Here is a 22366-nt window from a genome sequence, read left to right on the forward strand (position 1 = left end):
CATGTGGTATAACTAACACAATAACTTTTTTCAGCGGGTTGTTGCGATTGCAACGATACCAAATTTGTATAGATTTTGTATGTTTTACTACTTTTACACAGTAAAAACACTTTTTTTTTTCAAAATTATTTGCTTTTGTGTCTCCGTATTTGAAGAGCCATAACTGTTTATTTTTTCGCCGATTCAGTGGTATGAGGGTTTTTATTTTTGCGGGACGACTTGTAGTTTTTATTGGTACCATTTTGGAGTAGATGTGACTTTTTGATCACTTTTTATCACATTTTTTTTAAGGCAGGATTCAAAGAAAACAGCAATTTTTGCACTTTTTTTAATTATATTTTTTACGACGTTCACTGTGCGGGTTAAATGATGTAATAACTTTATAGTTGGGGTAGTTATGGACGTGGCGATACCAAATATGTGTAACTTTTTTACTTTATTTTGTTTTTTTAATAATAAAGCAGTTTGTAAGGGGAAAAAGTGTGTTTTCTATTTTTTCTTCACTTTTTTTGTATTTTTTATTTTTTTTTTACTTTTTATTAAACTTTTTTTTTTACTAGTCCTACTAGGGGACTTCACTATGCGATCCTCCGATTGCATTTATAATACACTGCAATACTTTTGTATTGCAGTGTATTATGCCTGTCCGTGTAAAACTGACAGGCATCTGCTAGGCTATGCCTCTGGCATGGCCTAGCAGACATTTACTACAGGCAGACAACATTTATTAGGCCCCCGGCTGCCATAGAAGACATCGGACATATATGGACAGCAATGTCTGGGGCTTCCCCAGAGCCATAGTCCTGGGCAGAGCGATAGTGTAGGCTCTGCTCCGGGACTCTGTGGAATCCCCTGACATCGATTTCCACATGTGGACAGCGATGTTTGGGGCTTCCCCAGAGCCGGAGTACAGGGCAGAGCGCTAGTAGCGCCCTGCCCGGGACTTCGTCTCTGGGGTTGCCCCTGACATCACTGTGCAGATTTGGACAGTGATGTCAGGAGCAGAGCTGGAATCCCAGGCAGAGTGCTAGAAGCGGCTCTGCTCCAGGACTCCAGCTCTGGGCAAGCCCCTGACATCACTGTCCATATATGAATCAAGAGTAGTAGAAAGTGAGCTGGGTTACTCACCTAGTTTCGTTGTGGAGGTATAGGCACAACACTACTGCTTTGCATAGATGACGATGATGATCTTTCTTTAGGTGCCGGCTGCCATCCGCTGCTGTCCCACGAGTGAAAACCACTTTGCCCGGGGAGAAGGAAACAAGAAATAGTAAGAAAAAGTGCAGCATTCGGGACACCGCGCCTGGCAGGTAAGTATTCAATAGACGTATATGGTTATAATATTGATATTTTATTGTCAAAACACTACGCGTTTCAGGACCAGACAGGTCGACCTAAACTCAATAGAGAATCTTTGGGGTATTGTCAAGAGGAAGATGAGAGACACCAGACCCAACAATGCAGACGAGCTGAAGGCAGCTATCAAAGCAATCTGGGCTTCCACAACACCTCAGCAGTGCCACAGGCTGATCGCCCCATGCCACGCCGCATTGATGCAGTAATTCATGCAAAAGGAGCCACGACCAAGTATTGAGGGCATATACTGTACATACTTTTCAGTAGGCCACTATTTCAGTATTAAAAATAATTTTTCAAATTGGGCTTATATAATATTCTAATTTTTTGAGACCCTAAATTTTGAGATTTCATTAACTGTTAGCCATAATCTTCAACATTAAAAGAAAAAAAATGCTGGAAATAGATCACTCTGTGTGTAATGAATCTATATAATTGTCACGATGGGTGTGTGGACCCACTGGGCCGTACCGACGTAGCGGGATAGCAGCTGGCCAAACAGGATACCAAGGCAAAGTCAATAGTTCGAATAAGGGTACCTGTGGCAATACAGACAGTAGCGATGGCAGGCTCGGAAGGGACCTTGACCAGGCGCGGTGAAATACAGCAGGCGTAGTATACGACACAACACGACTCCAACTCTCTACGGCACAGGAACAAGGTAGCACGGGATACGGGATGCAGGTAGCAGGAACGGGAACATTGGGAACTGGAAAACACTAAGGGACCATTTGCAAAGACTAACATGGGTAAACACAACAACGCTCAGGCAATGCAGGAAGGGGCAGGGCCTTTCTTATAGTCCAGGGTGATCTGGGAGCAATCAGTCAATATAAAACATGTGTGTGTTCTGGCCCATTAAGGACGGGAATGAGCTCGAGCACGCACCCTAGTGGTCACTGCAGCAAAGGACGGCCGCATGTGCACTTTTTGAATTGAATTACCGAAATAAATTAACTTTTTGATGATATTCTAATTCATTCATTCAATGAATAATATATATATATATATATATATATATATATATATATATATATATATATATATATGAGACAGCATATGATAAGAAGTTGGGGGGGGCCCCCAAGAAGGACTTTTGAAACAGAGCCTTTAGCTCCCCAACCAATCCCTGTTGCTCCAGGCTTAAGGGGAACCTGTTAGCAGCATTTCACCTACTCACCCCTCGCTTACCGCTGCTGTCAAACGTTCATTGCCGTTATCCCCTCTCCTAAACTCCTCCTCCGACCATAAATAACGACTTTTTCAAACATTTTGTGCTTTTTATGGAGATAATCCCGCAGTTTAGTTAGTTCCTCTTCTTATGCCCACCCATGGCCAAAAAATAGCCCGTCGAGTGCCGAAATCTCATCTGAGATAAAGTGAAAGCGCCTGTCATGTATGGCCCGACACCCTTCCCTGCTTCGTCCTGGTCTCAAATCTAGTTACTACGCATGCGCCGCTATGGTGTCCTATTGTGTGAATGCACCAGAACATGAATGCGCAAGCGCAGGATTTCGTGTGTGTTGGGGGAGGCGAGGGGCTGTCAATCAAAAGTAAGGATGCGGGGTTAATTCGGAAAGGCTTGCGAAATGAACATATGACTCTTTTCAAACTAATATATGACTCTTTTATGCACATTAGCATATGGCACAGGAACACTAAAAAATGGAATACTAAAGGTACAGAGCCTACTTAGAAGATAATTACAGGTTAACGAAAAATCATTTTTCACACACTTCCACCAGGTATTGCTGCTTTATAGGTGAAATGCTGGTGACCCTTTAAGGGTATGTTCAAATACTGTGATTTCAGGCGTTTTTCGGGGCGTAAACCCCCCGAAATGCGCCTGAAACATCTGTAGCTAAACGCCTTTGAGTTCAATGGTAAAAACGTTGATTCGTTCAGACGTTGCGTTTCTGTGCGCCGTTGTTTTAAAAAAGGGCGCGTGAAAAAAACCGCTGCATAAAAAGGAGCAAGTCACTACTTGAGCCGTTTTTGGAGCTGTTTTTCATTGTGTCAACCTACTGCTACTCTGTATCTGGATACCCGCTACCAGTCTGTATTCGGATACCAGAAACGAGTTCTATGAACCGTTGGCAAACCGGTGTCCTGCTGCAAGCCTGAAGATCCACTACCTGTTATAAACTGTGACTTCAGATGTGCACCCGTCTGCCAAGGTATCATTTGCCAGTGCCTGTACCCTTGGTGTACTAGACCATTGTCTCCTGGACCGCTGAGCCAGCTGCTACTCACACCAGGACCACCTCAAGGAGGTAGAGACCTGGTAGCCTCCCCGCCGCAAAGTACAGATACCCGTATGGGGGTTAAAGGGTGTAAACCGGGGAGACTACTTAGACAACGCGCTTAGGCCTCAAGCACACTTCAGGAAAACGCTTCAGTGTGCTATCCATTTTTTTAATGAATAGCACACTGACCCATTCATTTCTGAGGGGCCGCACACACTTCCGTTGAGTGGCCGTTCCGCAAAAAATAGAATAGGTCCAATTCCGGTCTGTTTTTGAAGATCAGTTTTGGCCATTCTATTCATTGGTCCGTTAAAACTACAGAACGCACACGGAAGCCATCTGTGTGCTGTCGGTGTTTTGTGGATCCGTGATTTGCAGACATATAAATGGCCACGAATGTGTGCTTGAGGCCTTAGAGGTGGCCCTAAGTCAAAGCGTTTGAGCAGCACAGTGGGTTCACAACCCGCTGGTCATTACATGGTCGGTCGCCTACTGGTCAAACAATATTTGCCTATCCTAAGGATAGCGCATTAATTTTTTACCCCCAGAAAACCTCTTTAAAGTGGTTATCCCACGAAGTCATCTTAAATTTCTCTGTTAGATCACGCAAGCCATAACAATCTTTCGAACGACATCATTTAAAAAAAATATAGCTCTTGTTATATACTTGTTATAGCTCCACTGGTGTATTTTTATTCTCTCCAGGAACGTCCAACTAATGTGTTTAGCGTTGGTGGACATACATCCCCAGTAACGCAGTTCTAACGCCAGGATTCTCTTGTACAAGGGTGATGGAGGAATTCCTGCTACTGTGCAGGCCAGCCAATTAGAATCTGTGCACTAGAAGCAGCTTTGTCTCCAGCACTGTGGACGTTCTGAGAGGGAATTAAAAGAACACCAGGGGGCGCCATAAGGGCGGATTCATGCGCAGCAGATTTTGTTGTAGGAATTTCTGCGACTGAAAATCAGCTCCATTCATCAGAAAGAAACTTGCAGAAATCCATGTGATTTCTGCAGAAACAACCTCATTCAGATGAATGGAACTGATTTTCAATCGCAGAAATTCCTAGAATTTGTTGCCTGTAAATCCACACAAACAACTATGTCACCATAATATTTATACACAGGAATAATTTTTTTGTATTATTCCTATTAAAAAATTGTCAGTAGTGTCTTGCAATGGCGGATTATAATATGGGCGGTTCGGGCGGCCGCCCGGGGCCCGAGGCTGCCAGGGGGCCCATCGCCCGAACCGCACACAATCTTAAAAAACTATGCAGCGCTGCCCGCTTCCAACTGAATCTGCATCCGCAGGATGCAGATTCAGTTGGGTTGAATGCTGGAGCCTCGCTCCAGCATTCACTCTGCCGTGAGCGGCTCGGTGCAGGCAGGCGCGATGTAGTGACGTCATCGCGCCTGTCTGCACGGAGTCACTCACGGTACAGTGCAGAGGAGGAGAAGCATCCCCCACCGTCGTGGGAACCGGGATAGGTAAGTAATTATGTTTTTTTTATTTATTAGGTACGTACATATGGGGCATTATACTGTGTCACATCTATGGGGCATTATACTGTCACAGCTATGGGGCATTATACTGTGTCACATCTATGGGGCATTATACTGTGTCGCAGCTATGGGGCATTATACTGTGTCACATCTATGGAGGCATTATACTGTGTCGCAGCTATGGGGCATTATACTGTGTCACATCTATGGGGCATTATACTGTGTCGCAGCTATGGGGCATTATACTGTGTCACAGCTATGGGGCATTATACTGTGTCGCAGCTATGGAGGCATTAGGGTATGTTCACACGGCCAAATTTCAGACGTATACGAGGCGTATTATGCCTCGTTTTACGTCTGAAAATACGGCTCCAATACGTCGGCAAACATCTGCCCATTCATTTGAATGGGTTTGCCGACGTACTGTGCAGACGACCTGTTATTTATGCGTCGTCGTTTGACAGCTGTCAAACGACGACTCGTAAAAATACAGCCTCGTCAAAAGAAGTGCAGGACACTTCTTTCAGACGATTTTGGAGCTGTTTTCTCATAGACTCCAATGAAAACAGCTCAAAAAACGGACGTAAAAAACGCCGCGAAAAATGCGAGTTGGTAAAAAAAACGTCTGAAAAGCAGGGTCTGTTTTCCCTTGAAAACAGCTCTGGATTTTCAGACGTTTTGGTTGACTACGTGTGAACATACCCTTATACTGCGTCACAGCTATGGATGCATTATACTGTGTAGCAGCTATGGAGGCATTATACTGTGTAGCAGCTATGGAGGCATTATACATTGTGGAGGCAGCTATGGAGGCATTATACTGTGTCGCAGCTATGGGGGCATTATACTGTGTCACAGCTATGGAGGCATTATACTGTGTTGCGGCTATGGAGGCATTATTCTGTGTGGAGGCAGCTATGGAGGCATTATACTGTGTCGCAGCTATGGGGGCATTATACTGTGTCACATCTATGGGGCATTATACTGTGTCACAGCTATGGGGCATTATACTGTGTCACAGCTATGGAGGCATTATACTGTGTCACAGCTATGGAGGCATTATACTGTGTCACATCTATGGGGCAGTATACTGTGTCACAGCTATGGGGCATTATACTGTGTCACAGCTATGGAGGCATTATACTGTGTCACAGCTATGGAGGCATTATACTGTGTCACAGCTATGGGGGCATTATACTGTGTAGAGGCAGCTATGAAGGGCATTATACTGTGGGGGCAGCTATGGGTGGCAATATACTGTGGGGGCAGCTACGGGGGACATTATACTGAGCAATTACAAGAGCTGCAGGTCCAAGGGGGGAGACGCTGTGTAGCACAATATACAAGGGGGGATTGTTGTATAGCACTATATAGAAGAGAGCGCTGTGTATCACTATATCTATGGGGGATTGCTGTGTAGCACTATATACAAGAGGGGGAAGGCTATGTGGCGCTATTTACAGGGGGCTGTGTGTGGTGCGATCTACAGTGTTTGACACAATTATATTCAAGGGCGCAGTCTATGGTGCTATAATATTTAGGGGCACAGTGTTTGTATTATTTTATTCAGGGGCGCAGTGTTTGGTGCTATTATATTTAGGGGCACAGTGTGTGGCACCATGATAATATTATCTTTGTTTATAGGTGTGGAAATGTTGGAAAAGTGAGGAGCCAAAGACATCTGAGTGGCAAATTCTACAGAAATGGGTCATGAAGTCTGGACTGGATGGAGAAGAGGAAAAAAACTACGTCGTCACCTGTGAGTCACTAGATTTATAGACAATCTGTCATCTCTACTGACATGTTTATTATAGGAAATCCTTGTATTTCACAAAGTCTTTGTGCAGTCCAGGGCTGATAGACAAATAAGTGTTACTATTCCCCTTGTCAGGAGAATGTGTCCCTACACGGTGCGATACTGTCAGCGATGGTTGGAGACTGTAAGTATGTGGGGACACAGCCTTTTGACAAGGGGAGTAGTAAAGGCTACATTTGTTAATGTTTGGACAAAAAGGAAGTGTTAACAATAGTTACAGGGCGGCGGTGGAGAAGTGGGGCCCAACTATGGGTAACAGCCCAGGGCCTATGGTCTACTTAATCCGCCACTGGTGTCTTGCCAGCAGCTTCTCCTCCTCTCCGTAAAGTAAACCTTCCGCTCAGCCGATCTAATCATGCATGTATACGAGTTAGGCCTTATTCACACGGACGTGTCCGTTTTGCGCACGCAAAAAACGCCGCGTTTTGCACGCGCAAAAGCTCCGTGTGGCATCAGCATATGGTGCACGGCTGCGTGATTTGCGCACAGCCGTCATCATGATGACACTCTGGTTTTATGTTTACAAACAGAAAAGCACGTGGTGCTTTTCTGTTTTAATTCATTGTTTGTACTACTGTTACACAAATCACGCGCGGCACCCGGATGTGCTTCCGTGTGCCGAGCGCGATTTGCACGCACTCATTCACTTCAATGGGTGCATGCAGCGCGAAACATGGCCAAATTTAGGACATGTCATGAGTTTCACGCAGTGCACATACGCTGCGTGAAATTCACTGACAATCTGAACGGCCCCATTCTCTAACATAGGTCAGTGCGACGCACGTGAAAATCACGCACGTAGCACGGACGTATAACACGTTCGTGTGAATAAGGCCTTAGGGAAGCTAGCTGTCCACTGAACGAGCATTTGGCTGACAGCTAGCGATTTTGTATGACCAGCTTTAGGCTGGTCTCTAGTCATAAAGTGAATTTTCTTTGTGGGAAAACCCCTTTCCCACAAACAAAATTCACTTAGTTATAGCTGGGTCCACATGCATGATACATATCAATACAAATGGGCGTCTATTTTTGTAAAAAAAAAAGTCCTACTGTTCCCTACTTTCAGTTTCCCGAAGGATGCCATGTACTTCCAGGCTTCGCACTTTAACGCTTTTTGTGGGCTGTGTTTTTCCTGACGTGACCTGACGTAATCCACAATGCCCCAACATCTGTGCAAGCTGCAGTGCCTATCCTGCACAGTAAAGGCGGTTACTGCGCCATACTAGGTTAAATATTGCTGTTTATGGGCACTATTAAAGTCAATAAAGCCCATAGAAGTCTATGGACATGGCTGACCAAGAAGAAAGGCAAATCTCGTGACTGATTAAGGCCCCATGCACACGACCGTAAAAAACCTCCGTTTTTGCGGACCGCAAAAACGGACCCATTCACTTTCATTGAACGCAGACACCTTTCCGTAGCGCTACGTAGGGGTGTCCGTGCCGTGGAAATGTTCCGAAAATTATGGAACATGTCAGTTCTTTTGCCTTTTGCGGGCCGTGCTCCCATACTTTGTATGGGAGCACGGCCCGAAAATGCGGCTATCAGTCGCCGGCCGGGCCATGATTGCGGGCACGGTCGTGTGCATGGGGCCTAAGACCCCATGCACATGACCGTAAAAAACCTCAATTTTTGCGGACCGCAAGTGTTTCTAAGCGACACATAAGGGATTTCCCATCAACCAGACCTCTTTTTTTTTTGCGGATATCGTATATACGGATGTAATACGGATGCACTACGGACCGTATTTGCGGATATCATTGAGCAGAAATGGGTACGTTGCTGATGATTTGCTGATGACTATAAAGCAATACGGAACCGTATTTACGGTCAGTATTTGCGGATACGGTCGTGTGCATGGGGCCTGAGGCCCCATGCACACGACCGTGCCCGCAATCACGGCCCGCGATTGCGGGCACGGCCGGCCGCTGACTGACAGCCGCATTTTCGGGCCGTGCTCCCATACAAAGTATGGGAGCACGGCCCGCAAAATGCGAAAGAACGGACATGTTCCATAATTCCCGGAACATTTCCACGGCATGGACACCCTTCCGTAGTGCTACGGAAAGGTGTCAGTGTTCAATTAAAGTGAATGGCTCCGTTATTGCGGACCGCAATTGCGGTCTGCAAAAACTGAGGTTTTTTACGGTCATGTGCATGGGGCCTAAGACCGCAAAAACGGACCCATTCACTTCCATTGAACGCGGACACCTTTCCGTATCGCTACGGATGGGTGACCGTGCTGTAGAAATTTTTCCGAAAATTATGGAACATGTCCGTTCTTTTGCATTTTGCGGGCCGTGCTCCCATACTTTGTTTGGGAGCACAGCTCGAAAATGTGGGTGGCAGTCGGCGGCCGGCTGTTCCCACAATCGCAGGCCGTGATTGCGGGCACGGCCATGTGCATGGGGCCTAAGAGCTTAATTTCTGCAGCAATTCCGTTGAAAATAGCAGACTTTCCGCTGCGGCAAAAATGCACCATTTCCTGCATTTTCGCAGAAAATGGCGCGTATTTTGTGGCGTTTTTTTACAATTGCGGTTGATGGTGACATCGCCTATGAAAAACGCAGCAATTCAGTCCACTTTCCGCAGCAGTTATTGACATGCTCCGTCTGGAAAATAGGCACCGGTTAATTTCTGCTCTGAATATTTATGCAGCGTGTGGATGAGATTTATTAAACTCTCACCTACTTTGCGGTTACTGTATTCTGCTGCGTTTTTTCCGTCCGCAATTCAGGATGGAAAAAACGCAGCAATTCTGCCACGTGTGGACGAGACCTAAGTATACAGCCTGCGAATACGCCAAGCAAGGGAAAGCACTGATCAGACAAGAAAACCAGAGCCAAACTGTGCAGACTCGGCAATGTAAGGGACAGCACCAGGCTGAACATTTCAGCCGCAAGCCGAACGCAAATCGCGGGCTGTGCACATGGCTGCGGCCATTATTTTCAATGAGCCCGGCCCGCAGAACACGGGCGTAATAAGACATGCTCGCTCCAGGGCCATGCATTGACCGTCGTGTGCATGTCCCCACGGTCGTGTGCATGGCCACATAGGAATGAATGGGGCCGCAATTCTCCCGTGGTTTTTCGGGGGAATTGCGGCCGCAAAAGCACGTTCGTGTGCATGGGGCCTAAGAGTATGTGCACACACAAAACAAAAAATGTCTGAAAATACGGAGCTGTTTTCAAGTAAAAACAGCTCCTGATTTTCAGACATTTTTTTAATCAAACTCGCGATTTTCGCTGCGTTTTTAACAGCCGTTTTTGGAGCTGTTTTTCTATAGAGTCTATAAAAAACGGCTCCAAAAACGCCCCAAGAAGTGGCATGCACTTATTTTTCAAGGCCGTTTTGAAAAACGGCTTTGTAAAAAGCAGCCTGTCGGAACAGAACACCGTTTTTCCCATTGAAATTAATGGGCAGATGTTTGGAGGTGTTCTGCTACCGATTTTTCAGCTGTTTACGGCCCGAAAACGGATGAAAATAAGACGTGTGAACATACCCTGAGAAGAGACAATACAGGGGCTGTATTGGTATCTACAGAAGGGGAAAACCGTACAGGAATGAAGCTGTGCTAGTTCATAAGACCTGGTGAAGGCTGTATCATCCTGAACACACAAACCACACATCCAGCATGTATAACTGGGAGGGACATGTCCACATGAGAAAAGTTTGACACTAGGAGAAGGTCGCAAACTGCAATCGGGGGTCTTAAAATGAATGAAGGAATTAAGTTTGCAGCCTGAAACGTAGCGCAACTTTTTTGTTCTCCAGGCAACCACTAACATATGTAAAAATATTTTTTTCCATGTCAAAAGGTGTCCATATGTTCATACGGCTTACTTCAGAGCATAAAACACTCGTATTATGCTCCGAAATACACTTGAAATACGTCTGAAAACAGCTACCCATTGATTTCATTGGAAAATATGATGTTTAGTTCATAAGAGGCGTAGTTTTACGCTGCTTAAAAAAAGGCCTTGTAAAATTACACTTCATAAGAAAAAAAAAAAAAAAGATATCAACTCTTGAAGCGTTTTACAAGCTTTTTTTTTTATTTTTAATTTTTTACAAGTTTCTTGAGACAAATACAGGAAAGGGGGTAAAAGAGATATCAGTCTTTACTTTCTGTCTGTCCGGGACGGGAAAAAATATTGCTTTCTTTCCAAACTTGACAGTATCTGCAACAAAGGGCTCCAACTGTAATGTGAACATAACTTAGCAATGTACTAACATTGTCTGATACAGGGTTTAAAAAAAATAAATATATATATATATATATATATATATATATATATATATATACATTTGACCCCTGGCGGCAGATCACCAAGTGATAAGAGGATGCTAAATTATAAAGTCTGAATGACCACTAATTAGCCATAACGAATTGTACCACAAAATTCCAGACTGCAAATAACTCCTGTACCAGCCACAAATCCAAAATATCTAACGGATCAAGAACGTAACAGATCGCTGGTTATTGGACATTTACAAAAAAAATGTGGCGGTTTAATAGCCGAAAACTGCCGAACGCGGAAGACATTTATTCCACCGCTATGCCATGCTGCAGCAGTCGGAAAAGTTTGTTTCAGGCAAATATCGAACGTCTATGGCCAGTTTTACTTCTCAGTGATGCCGACTGCAGGAAAGCGCTTACAGAGGGATGGACTGGGACGTTAATAAACGGGACTTGCTTCCCGATTATCTCCTGGCGGTGGAGTGGAATGGTGCCACTAGCTCAATCCATCAATTTTTTTTTTTATATGTTATTGATTTTAGTGTGTCATTAAAATAAATTTTATTTATTTGTGATTTTGTGTTGTACTTTTTCCTTTCTTTTACTTCTCTGTGGGGGCTGCCATTTTTTTTTCTTCTCTGTATGTGTCGCTTAAGACACATACAAAGATGGAATACGGCACATACATTCCCATAGAGAATGCGAACGGGAGCCGTTCCATTCACTATAGCGTACGCCGTCTGTGTGGGAACGGCGCATGCGCCGCTCCCACACAGTCCAAAAGGAAGGTCTTCGGCCCAGCAACATCCGGCGCCATTTTCATGTGGACCGGAAGCCGCGGCCGGACAGTAAGATGACTACTTCCGGTCGCGGCTTCCGTCCATATGTTCAGAAGCAAGGACTAGGAGCAGCGGTGGCGACAGCGGCAGGAGCAGGTAAGTTATGTTTGTGTATGTGATGTGTGTATGTTTGTGTTAGGGGGGATTCACACGAGCGTGTATTCGGTCCGTGCGGGCCGCGTGGTTTTCACGCGGCACGCATGGACCAATACAAGTCTATGGGGCAGTACAGACAGTCCGTGCTTTTTGCGCAGCGTTTGTCTGCTGCGCAAAAAGCGCGACAGTTTCAATAACTCTGCGTATTTCGCGCATCACGCACCCATTGAAGTCAATGGGTGCGTGAAAACCACGCAGGTTGCACGGAAGCACTTCCGTGCGAACCGACTGAAACAGCGCACCAGCTGTCAAAAGGATGAATGTAAACAGAAAAGCACCACGTGCTTTTCTGTTTCCGACCATCCAAACGGAGTGTCTTTGCGATGAGCGAAGCCGGACAAGCGCACCGAACTTCACCGAGTTCGGCCGAACTCGTTTTGGCCGAACCCGGCAAAAAAATTATCGGTACGCGACGTCAGGAGATAGTCACTGTCCATGGTGCTGAAAGAGTTAAACTGTTTCAGCACCATGGACAGTGACTTCCGATCCCAATATACATGAACCTGTAGAAAAAAAAACGAAGTTCTGACTTACCGCTAACTCCCGGCTTCTTCCTCCAGTCTGACCTCCCGGGATGACAATTCAGTCCAAGTGACAGCTCCAGCCAATCACAGGCCAAACACAGGCTGGAGCGGTCACATGGACTGGCGCGTCATCCAGGGAGGTGGGTCCCGATGTCGAGAGGCGCGTCACAAAGGACGCGTCACCAAGGCAACGGCCGGGAAGTTCTCGGTAAGTACGAACTTTTTCAACAGGTTTTTCGATAGGATGTGTTCGGCATTCACTGTCGAGGGTGCTGAAAGAGTTAGCTCTTTCAGCACCTTGGACAGTGACGGCCGTCGACTAGCCTCATCTCTATGATGGCGGCTGCGCGAAAATCACGCAGCCGCGCATCAGACACGGATGACACACGCAGCTGTCAAATGGTTTTTGCGCGCGCAAAACGCAGCGTTGTTTGCGCGCGCAAAAACGCAACGTCCGTCTGTATCTGCCCTAATACTGTGTGATTACCACTTTATCTAATCCTCCTACACGGTGTATTCGTTCAAAAAATGGCGCCACACAGTGTAGGAGGTTTGAACATTCAACCCCTCCTTTCTCCTGGCACTAGCCAGGATAAAGGAGGGGGGATTGTTTGAGCACACTAGAGCGAGTGTGTCTTTTCCAATTTTGCAGCATAAAGCAATGAGGTTGCTTTACCACATGCCAATGCTGCAATTTTGGGAATTGCTCCCTCTAGTGACCAGCACATGGAAATGTTATAAATTAGAACCTAATTTATAATATTTCCTGACTAATTTAGAACAATGTGTAATCATTTATATACGAACAGTTTAACTAAAAAAATATATATATTTTTCTATCGACACATTCCCTTAAACAATGGACGTTAGGAGCAGCTGCATGAAAAGGACTCGCCCATTATCACACGAGGGGCCACAGTGTCAGAAAGTTCACTGCTGTGAGCCACTTGTGAGACTATCGCACGGGGCCACACCCCGCACATTCCCTGCGGACTACAGGTCCCGAGCTGCCTAGCGCGGCTGATGACGTAGCGGACGTCAGAGTGACAGGCCTGGCGTTCTCTTGACTGGGTGCTGGCCCAGTGACAGGCCGCGTCCTTCTGATGGTGCTGCTGCTTAATATGCATGAGGCTGGCAGGCAGGTCACACCCCTCAGTGTATGGAGTGGCGGGGCTGCCTATCTCCAGCAATTAACGTCGGAGCGCTCGATCATCAACATCATCTCCATGATGGCGCACTCTAGAGCAGGGGCTGCTTAGTCGTGGCCCCCGTGGAATGATTGGGATTCGACCGTAGAAACCAATGCTCGCTCTGGAAGGTTCCGCGTCACAGTCCATGGAGCAGGCGGCGGCAGAAGATGGGATCATACTGCTAGGGGAGAAGAAGCGGCCGGGGATGGAGGAAGGCGCGACACTTCTGCTGCCCCCGGCTGGGAACTGCCAGAGCTCCACTGCAAACTCCGTACTGCTGCTGAGGAGGAGACGGCGGCTCAAGAGGAATCTGTCAGCGAACCCACTAGGTACGGCCGCCGCCCCCTCTTCCTCCACCCTGGGGCCCGGCACCCGCAGCCTGGACAGGAAGACCTTGCTGAAGTACAGGCAGTGGGTCCAGCTGCAGCCGCAGGAGAGAGAGTGGGTGCGCGGAGAGCTGCGGAGAGGCTGCCTACAAATCTACGAGAGGCACTCGTCCCCCGGCCTCAGGCCGCTGCTCTGCACCCTGGATACAACTGCCGGCGAGGTGGCTGCACGGCTGCTACGGCCGGGAGGTGGCTCATCTGGGGTGCTGAGGGTGCTGGGCCAGGCCCCTTATACGGGCACCAGCGACGGGCGGGCTGACGCTGAGGTGTTCTCGGGCTCTGGCACCTGGATGGGCACTCCTCATAAGCTGAGCCGCCCGGTCACAGACTGCTGGGACACTGAGGAGGTGAATGGTCTCCACCCGGAGGACGCGGATCCCCTGAGCCCCGCTGTGTGCCAGGGACTGGAGTTGTTTCACTGCGGGGCCGCGTCTTCATCCTCCTCCTCTGTGGAAGAACTGAGCTCCGAGCCGCCACCTGCGGTGGCTGTGACCGTCCCTGCCCGGCCGCTGAGCCATGTCCAGCACCAGGGCTCCCTGTATGTGCAGCTCCACGGGGAGAGCAGCCGGAGGCTGGAACCGCACGAGAAACCGCTGCTGGTGCAGAACGACTACCTCTTCCAGCTGGGCTTTCGGGACTTGTGCCGGGTGCAGGAGGAGGGCATGGAGCCCGAGATCGGCTGCCTCATCCGCTTCTATGCAGGTACGGTGTCAGGGGGCGGGGGTAGCTCTGCTTCGGATCAATTGGCATCAGATGGGGCTACTTTTTACCATACTGGACCCATAGCTGTCAGTGATGACACCGGGGACTGCTTGAGCTAGTTGTAAAGGTGCGGGCAGTGGATGGGCACGGACTATGGGCAGTGACTGGCATAGACAGGGATTCTACTATCTGGAGATCGGGTTTGCCTTGGAGTGGCATAGTCAGGATGGGGTATTTCTACATTCCAGTCACTGTAAACTATTACATGTTTGCATAGAGCGTGGCATAAACTAAACACACATAGCCTAGAGAAGATTATTACTCATTGACTGGCATCAGCTGGAGTGGTCTTACAATCTAGAGAAGAGCGTCCTCATGACTGGCAAAGACAACTTCTGGGATTTTGACAGTTCAATTATCTAGAAAAGGTTACTGCATGAAGTGGCATAAAACATGGCTCCTAAAATATATGGACTGGGATTACTTACGGTGATGGCATACAATTTAAAGAAGGGTATTGGCAACTCCTAGTAACTGGCATGAAGTGGCATAGACATGGCTTCTACAATCTAGAGAAGGAGATTTCTTCGTGACATGGTATGAGTTGCCAGTGTAAGGGGGCCTACAGTCTGGAGAAGGGGATGGGCACCTTCTAGTGACTGGCATGTAGTGACATGGGGATTACTTACTGAGTGGCATGTAGTGTTTCTACAGTCTAGAGAAGGAGGTTGGTACTCCTATTGACTATCCTGCAGTCTGGAAATGGGGTAACGCAGTGGCTTGTAATGAGTGGCATAAAGAAAGAATGGGACTGCTCTACATTACAAGTTTGGCACATAACATGAATGAGTTACTGATCTTCGCTTACAACCAGGTGAACACAGTAGTGGATGGGTCTTGGTGATGGATACAGTAGTGCCTTGGTAGTAAATGTCAGTACCACATTGTACATTAGTGGTGATGGGGAGTCTGCGCTGCTCCGGTGGACGTGTTTACAAGAAGATAAGGTGTGTTCCTATTTATTCCCTTGATGACTAGTTGGTATTCCTGACTGTCAGCGCTTGTCATTTTAGCCAGGGTTGCAGGAATCCGAGGAAAAGTTGTGCCCGATTACTGGTTAACAGCAAATTCCTCTGATGTGGATTTAATCATTAATACATATACAAATATTTGCATGTGTTTTGGCCTTGTGTAATATGCCTGTCACCTTCAATACCTGGGCACACTGTGGATGATGGCATAGGAATATAGCCACTTTTATGTACTTCGAGCTCTGGAGTCTTCATGTAAACCACTGATCGATAAATCCCAGGCAGCAAGTGCACCTAGAAATTTGCTATTGGCAACTGACTTTTTGAGTTTTGTGGTTTTTTTTTTTGCCTAAGGGCTTATTCAGACGAACGTATAATACATCCGTGCAACGCGCGTGATTTTCACGCGTCTCGCACGGACCTATGTTAGTCAATGGGGCCGTTCAGACAGTCCGTGATTTTCACGCAGCGGGTGTCCGCTGCGTAAAACTCACAACGTCCTATATTTGTGCGTTTTTCGCGCATCACGCACCCATTAAAGTCAATGGGTGTGTGAAAATCACGCGCAGCACACGAAAGCACTTCCGTGGGACGCGCGCGATTCGCGCAACAGCAGTAAAAACTGTGAATGAAAACAGAAAAGCACCACGTGCTTTTCTGCTTACAAACATACAGAGTGTCATAATGATGGCGGCTGCGCGAAAATCACGCAGCCACGCATCATATGCTGCTGACAAACGGAGCTGTTATGGACCTTTTGCGCGTGCAAAATGCAGCGTTTTTTGCGCGCGCAAAACGCACACGCTCGTGGGAATCCGGCCTAATACTTTCAAGTTGCTGGTACGCTTAAAGAAGTCAAACTTGCTCCTGGAGTGGTCTAACTGGCTCTCAAATTCCGCAATATTCTGTCTATCCCTGGACTTAAGGTGGCCATACACATAAGATGAATGTCGTCCGAACCCGCTGGGACCGGCCGACCATCTAATGTGTATTGGTGTTGTTCCTTTTTTCCTATTGAGAGGACGTGCACGCTCGGCCGAGTGTGCATGTGCATTGGGGGTCGGAGGAATAGCTGTCGACCAAAAGCTATCTATGTGTATGGCCAGATTTACACACGATGCAGGCAAAGCTAATTTATCCTGATAGGATCACTTGTTTGAACCTCCAATAAGTAGCAGTAGGACCATGTTTGTTTTTAGGTATTTTCCTTTGTACCATGTTGCTTGCCTGGACGGCAGAAGAATTTAGACAATTGGGAAAATTCTCACAGTGCCTGCTTCATTCTAAAGGGAAACTATCCAGAATGAACAATCCTACTATTAAAGGGGATGTTTGATTTAGAAAACCCATTTTCAAATACTCCATTAGGTCATTCTAAGTTAATAGAGGGGTTTTCATGAGCCTCCTCTAATAACCAAAGCAGAGAGCAGCTGTAAAGTATGTTTCTTGCTCTGGCGAATCCAGCACATTTATTTTAATGGGAACTGTGTAATACTTCATTTCCCCTGTGGTGGTGCTGCAGGGAAACTGAACATTTGGATTCAGGTTCCCCTATAGATTGCGACTGATCACTTGGCGACCCAGAACACCCTGTAATCCGTTGGGCTCATTAACACGAAGTGGGTTTGTTGCAGAATTCAATGGGAGAGAAGAAATCTGCAAGCGAATCATATTTGTTGGGAATGTTGCTGCGGATTACCAGCGGATCCGCAGCAAAATCCACAAGTCCAGATGGTTTAAACAAAAGTTTAAAATAAAAAAACACTTCTTACCTCTCCTGGCGTTCCTGTGGCAATGCTTCTCTGATACCAGCTGATCTCTGTCCAGTGATGGTGCTGCAGCGGTCATATGTGATGAGAGGTCATCGAGGCTGAGTGTACAGAGACCAGCAGGGACCAGTTGCCAAGGGACTACCAGGGGAGGGGAGTATAGTCAGAGATGTTTTACGGCTCAGGCGGTTCTTAGCGTTAGTCCAAATGACTTTTTGGAGGGTAAGCACATCACCAGCTCGTATGCAATAGACCATCAGCGATCCCACATGTGTACACTCGGCTATCCTGGATCCTGTAGTTCCACAGAGGGAATAAATCGTTCTCTGGCGAAACCCAGGGTCGGGCGGGAATTTTGGCGTGCCGCATGCTTTTCAATTTAATATGCTTGAATTCTTTTATATCCTGTGAGTATGGAATGATAAAAATAGCGTGGAGTTAAACCTATCCCAAAAGTGTTGTACCATATTTTTTCTACATCTTTAGGCCTGGTATACACAAGCGTGTGCGTTTTGCGCACGCAAAAAACGCTGCATTTTGCGTGCGCAAAAGGCACTTAACAGCTGCGTGTGTCATCAGTGTATGATACGCGGCTGCGTGATTTTCGCGCAGCCGCCATCATTATGACACTCCGTTTGGATGTTTGTAAACAGAAAAGCACGTGGTGCTTTTCTGTTTACATTCAGAGTTTGACAGCTGTTTCGCGAACCACGCAGTTCGCACGGAAGTGCTTCCGTGCGGCATGCGTGATTTTCACGCACCCATTGACTTCAATGGGTGCGTGATGAGCGAACAGCGCACAAAGAAAGGACATGTCGTGAGTTTTTTTCAGCGCACTCACGCTGAGCAAAACTCACGGACTGTCTGCATGCCCCCATAGACTAATATAGGTGCGTACGACGCGCGTCGCACGCACGTATATCACGCACGTGTAAACGAGGCCTTAAGATATAGGCTCCTATTCTGTCCAGAGAATCCGAGAGAGCAATCTTCCTTCTGTGGAGCTAAAGGATCCAGGAGAGCCGAGTGTACTCGTGTGGGACCGCTCATTGTCTATTGCATACGGGCTGGGAAAGTCCTTACCCTCTGAAAAGTCATTTGTACTGACTCTTAAGGGTATGTGCACACGATAGCAGGCATTTACGTCTGAAAAGACAGACTGTTTTCAGGAGAAAACAGCTGCCTCGTTTCAGACGTAAATGCTCCTCCTCGCATTTTGCGAGGCTTGTCTGACAGCCGTAAATTTTGAGTTGTGCTTCATTGAGTTCAATGAAGAACGGCTCAAATTACGTCTGAAAGAAGTGTCCTGCACTTCTTTTGCCGAGGCTGTATTTTTACGCGTCGTCGTTTGACAGCTGTCAAACGATGACGCGTAAATGACAGGTTGTCTGCACAGTACGTCGGCAAACCCATTCAAATGAATGGGCAGATGTTTGCCGACGTATTGGAGACCTATTTTCAGACGTAAAACGAGGCATAATACGCCTCGTTTACGTCTGAAAATAGGTCGTGTGAACCCAGCCTAAGAACTGTCTGATCTGTAAAATCTATCTTTTTTTTGTGTATTATTGGGTGTTAAGGATTTCACCCTCTTTCTTGCTCCGGTCTGGCAATCTGAGAAGAGTGCAGAAGGAATAACATATTCTGTTTGTCCGAGTTGGGTATGGTGTGTTGGTTGTGTTTTTTTTTTAAAGACAGTTGCCACATGGAAATCCGCACAACAATACGCCCAATTTGGTGATTTGCTGTGGAAATCTGATACGTCTAAGCAGAGCCTTATTGTCAAGGGAGCCTTCTAATAAAAAGGGATTGTCCAGTCCACTCATTTTTTAACTTGTTTTTATTGAATTTATATCGTACTTTATGCTACAGTAATCCCAGTTCAGTTTATTTAAAAATATTATCTGCTGCCATGTGAACTGCTTTTACCTGTTAGCAGTGCCAAAGCAGTTCCTGGACTACTTTGAAACTTTCTGCTGAAAGAGGCTCTGTCACCACATTATAAGTGGCCTATCTTGTACATGATGTGATCGGCGCTGTAATGTAGATTACAGCAGTGTTTTTTTATTTAGAAAAACGATCATTTTGACGGAGTTATGACCTATTTTAGATTTATGCTAATGACTTTCTTAATGCCCAACTGGGCGTTTTTTAGCTTTTGACGAAGTGGGCATTGTAAAGAGAAGTGTAGGACGCTGACCAATCAGTGTCATACACTTCTCTCCATTCATGTACTCAGCACATAGTGATTTTGCGAGATCACGCTTGCTGTCACTTACTCACACATTAACGTTACTCTACGTGTCTTGAGAATGAATAGACATCGCTTCCAGCCAGGGCGCGATGTCCATTCACAATCCCGACACTTCGGTAACATTTGGTTTCAACTGTGTTTTTATTGAAAAATTTTCAAAATATACATATAGCTTAGAGCAGCATGGAGGGCCATGCAATTCACATGGTAAGACAGTAACTTTCAATAGACAAACAAGACATCTGGGAAAAGACATGGGGTTAAGGGGGTGAGGGGGGGGGGTAGTCAGAGCTCCACCTACAACCTAATCTAGAGATCCCTGTATCCAATACTTGTCCCACGGGTCCCACACCACTTTGAACCTGTCCAGTTCATTGTCAATAGAGGCCGTCATATGTTCCATTGTACGTATTTCCATAATTCTAGTTACTAAGTCGATGTGAGAGGGAGGGGTTGTCTGTCTCCATTTCCAAGCTATCAACGTCTTAGCGGCAGTGAGAAAGTGTCGAAAGAGTCGAGCTGGTGATTTCCCCAAAGACCTAGGGGGAACATTCAGGAGGTAATGAAGAGGATCTAAGGGAATATCCTGCTGCAACACCGCCAATGCCAAGTTCTTAACTTCCAACCAATACTGTTGTACCAGTGAGCAGCTCCAGAAAATATGGAACAGATCTCCTCTCTGACTTCTACAACGCCAGCAATCCGACGGAATACCCGGATTGAAGCTATGCAGAAAGGCAGGGGTGTGGTACCAAAACATAAGGATTTTATATTGGTTTTCCTTATATGCAGTGCAGATGGAGGTTTTAGCTGCTTGCGACCAAATAATCTGCCATAATGAAAGAGGGATTTATTCAGTAGGGCCTCCCACTTTAACATGTATCTATGCCCAGGCGGAGGGGAACCCTCCGGGGATAGCAAAATTGCATAAATGGCTGAGATAAGCCCCCTAGTAGTGGTAGCATACCGACATAACCTTTCGAAGCTTGTAGGTGCAGTGACCCGCGTGGATCTGAAAGTTTGCTGCATGTAATGTCTGACCTGAAGATAGTGAAAGAATGCAGAGGAGGGAATATTATGATGTTTTTGAAAGTATGAAAACGGGTGAAGCTCTTGCGTGTGGGGATCAACCATATCAGCCAGGCGAAATACCTCAATTCCCGTCCACAATCGGACTATTCGGGAGGTAGTGCCCCCCGGAATAGTGGGAGTGTAGAGTATCGAAGTCAGGGGCGGGCAACCAGATGCCAAATGAAAGCGTTTTTTACAGGTTTCCCACACCTCCCTTTGAAATCTCATGGGACCCAATAAAGATGCAGTCGGCATTACCAATGGGTCGCCCCATAACAAGGAGTTTGGGTGAACCGGGGCCATCCATAGCTTCTCTATTTCGGTCCATTTATTGTACGCCCTTAAAGACACCCAGCTGGGTATGCGACGGAGGTGTGCCGCCCAGTAGTACTTCACCACATCAGGGACCGATAGCCCACCCGCAGATCGACCCGATAATAAAACTGATTTCGGAATTCGATGTCTGCCGGAGTGCCATATGAACCTGAGGATAGAAGACTGCATGGCCCGCAATTCCTTCATAGGTACTGCTACCCGCAAAGTCTCAAAGTAGTACAGTAATTTAGGGAGCAAGGTCAGTTTGACCGCTGCTATGCGCTCAAAAAATGACATGGGAAGAGGATCCCACCTGGCCATTAGCTGACGTAGTTCTACAAACAAAGAGGGGAAATTAGCCTTGTAAACCGACGTATAGGAGGGAGTGAGTTGAACTCCTAAGTAGGTCAAGGAGGTTTCCTTCCAGTTGTAGGTGTAGTTGTGTTTGAGTAGCTGGAGCTCCTGGTGTGGGACATTAAGAGGGAGCGCTTCCGTTTTAGATGTATTAGTTTTATACCCTGACAGCCTCCCATACCTACGGAGGACTGTAGTAAGGTTAGGAAGGGAGGTATGAGGTTTAGTGATAGTCAAGAGGACGTCATCTGCAAACAGGGAAACCTTAAACTCTTTATCTTGTATCTGGACCCCCGCTATATCACTGGATTTCCGTATTTGAGCTGCTAAGGGTTCGATGCATAGCACAAATAAAAGTGGGGATAGGGGACACCCCTGACGTGTACCATTCCAGATTTGAAACGGAGGGGAGGTGGAGTGTGGGAGTTTAATTGCCGCTGTCGGTTTGGAGTAGAGACCACGCAGCGCTGTCAAATAAGGGCCCGAAATCCCAAATGAATTTAGAGTTTCAAACACAAATGGCCATCCCAAGCGGTCAAACGCCTTCTCTGCATCTAGGCTAAGAAGGATCGCCGATTCCTTTTGCTTTTGGAGGGCATCAATGAGATCAA

At 46.7% G+C, this 22366-nt stretch overlaps 1 protein-coding gene across 2 annotated transcripts in view; it reads left to right on the plus strand.

The window, feature by feature from the left end:
• The first annotated feature begins 13718 nt into the window (after nucleotides 1-13718).
• The window catches only part of PHLPP1 (PH domain and leucine rich repeat protein phosphatase 1), a 157313-nt gene continuing 148665 nt past the window's right edge, over nucleotides 13719-22366 (plus strand). The window contains exon 1 of one of the 2 annotated variants that reach the window (XM_075826716.1): nucleotides 13719-14961. In XM_075826716.1, coding sequence (XP_075682831.1) covers nucleotides 13986-14961 — 976 coding nt within the window. In that variant the 5' untranslated portion in view covers nucleotides 13719-13985. The remainder of the gene's footprint in view (nucleotides 14962-22366) is intronic. The other variant, XM_075826715.1, reaches the window with a different exon arrangement.

This window comes from Rhinoderma darwinii, chromosome 5 (genome assembly GCF_050947455.1).
Source record: "Rhinoderma darwinii isolate aRhiDar2 chromosome 5, aRhiDar2.hap1, whole genome shotgun sequence".
Lineage (NCBI taxonomy): Eukaryota > Metazoa > Chordata > Amphibia > Anura > Rhinodermatidae > Rhinoderma > Rhinoderma darwinii.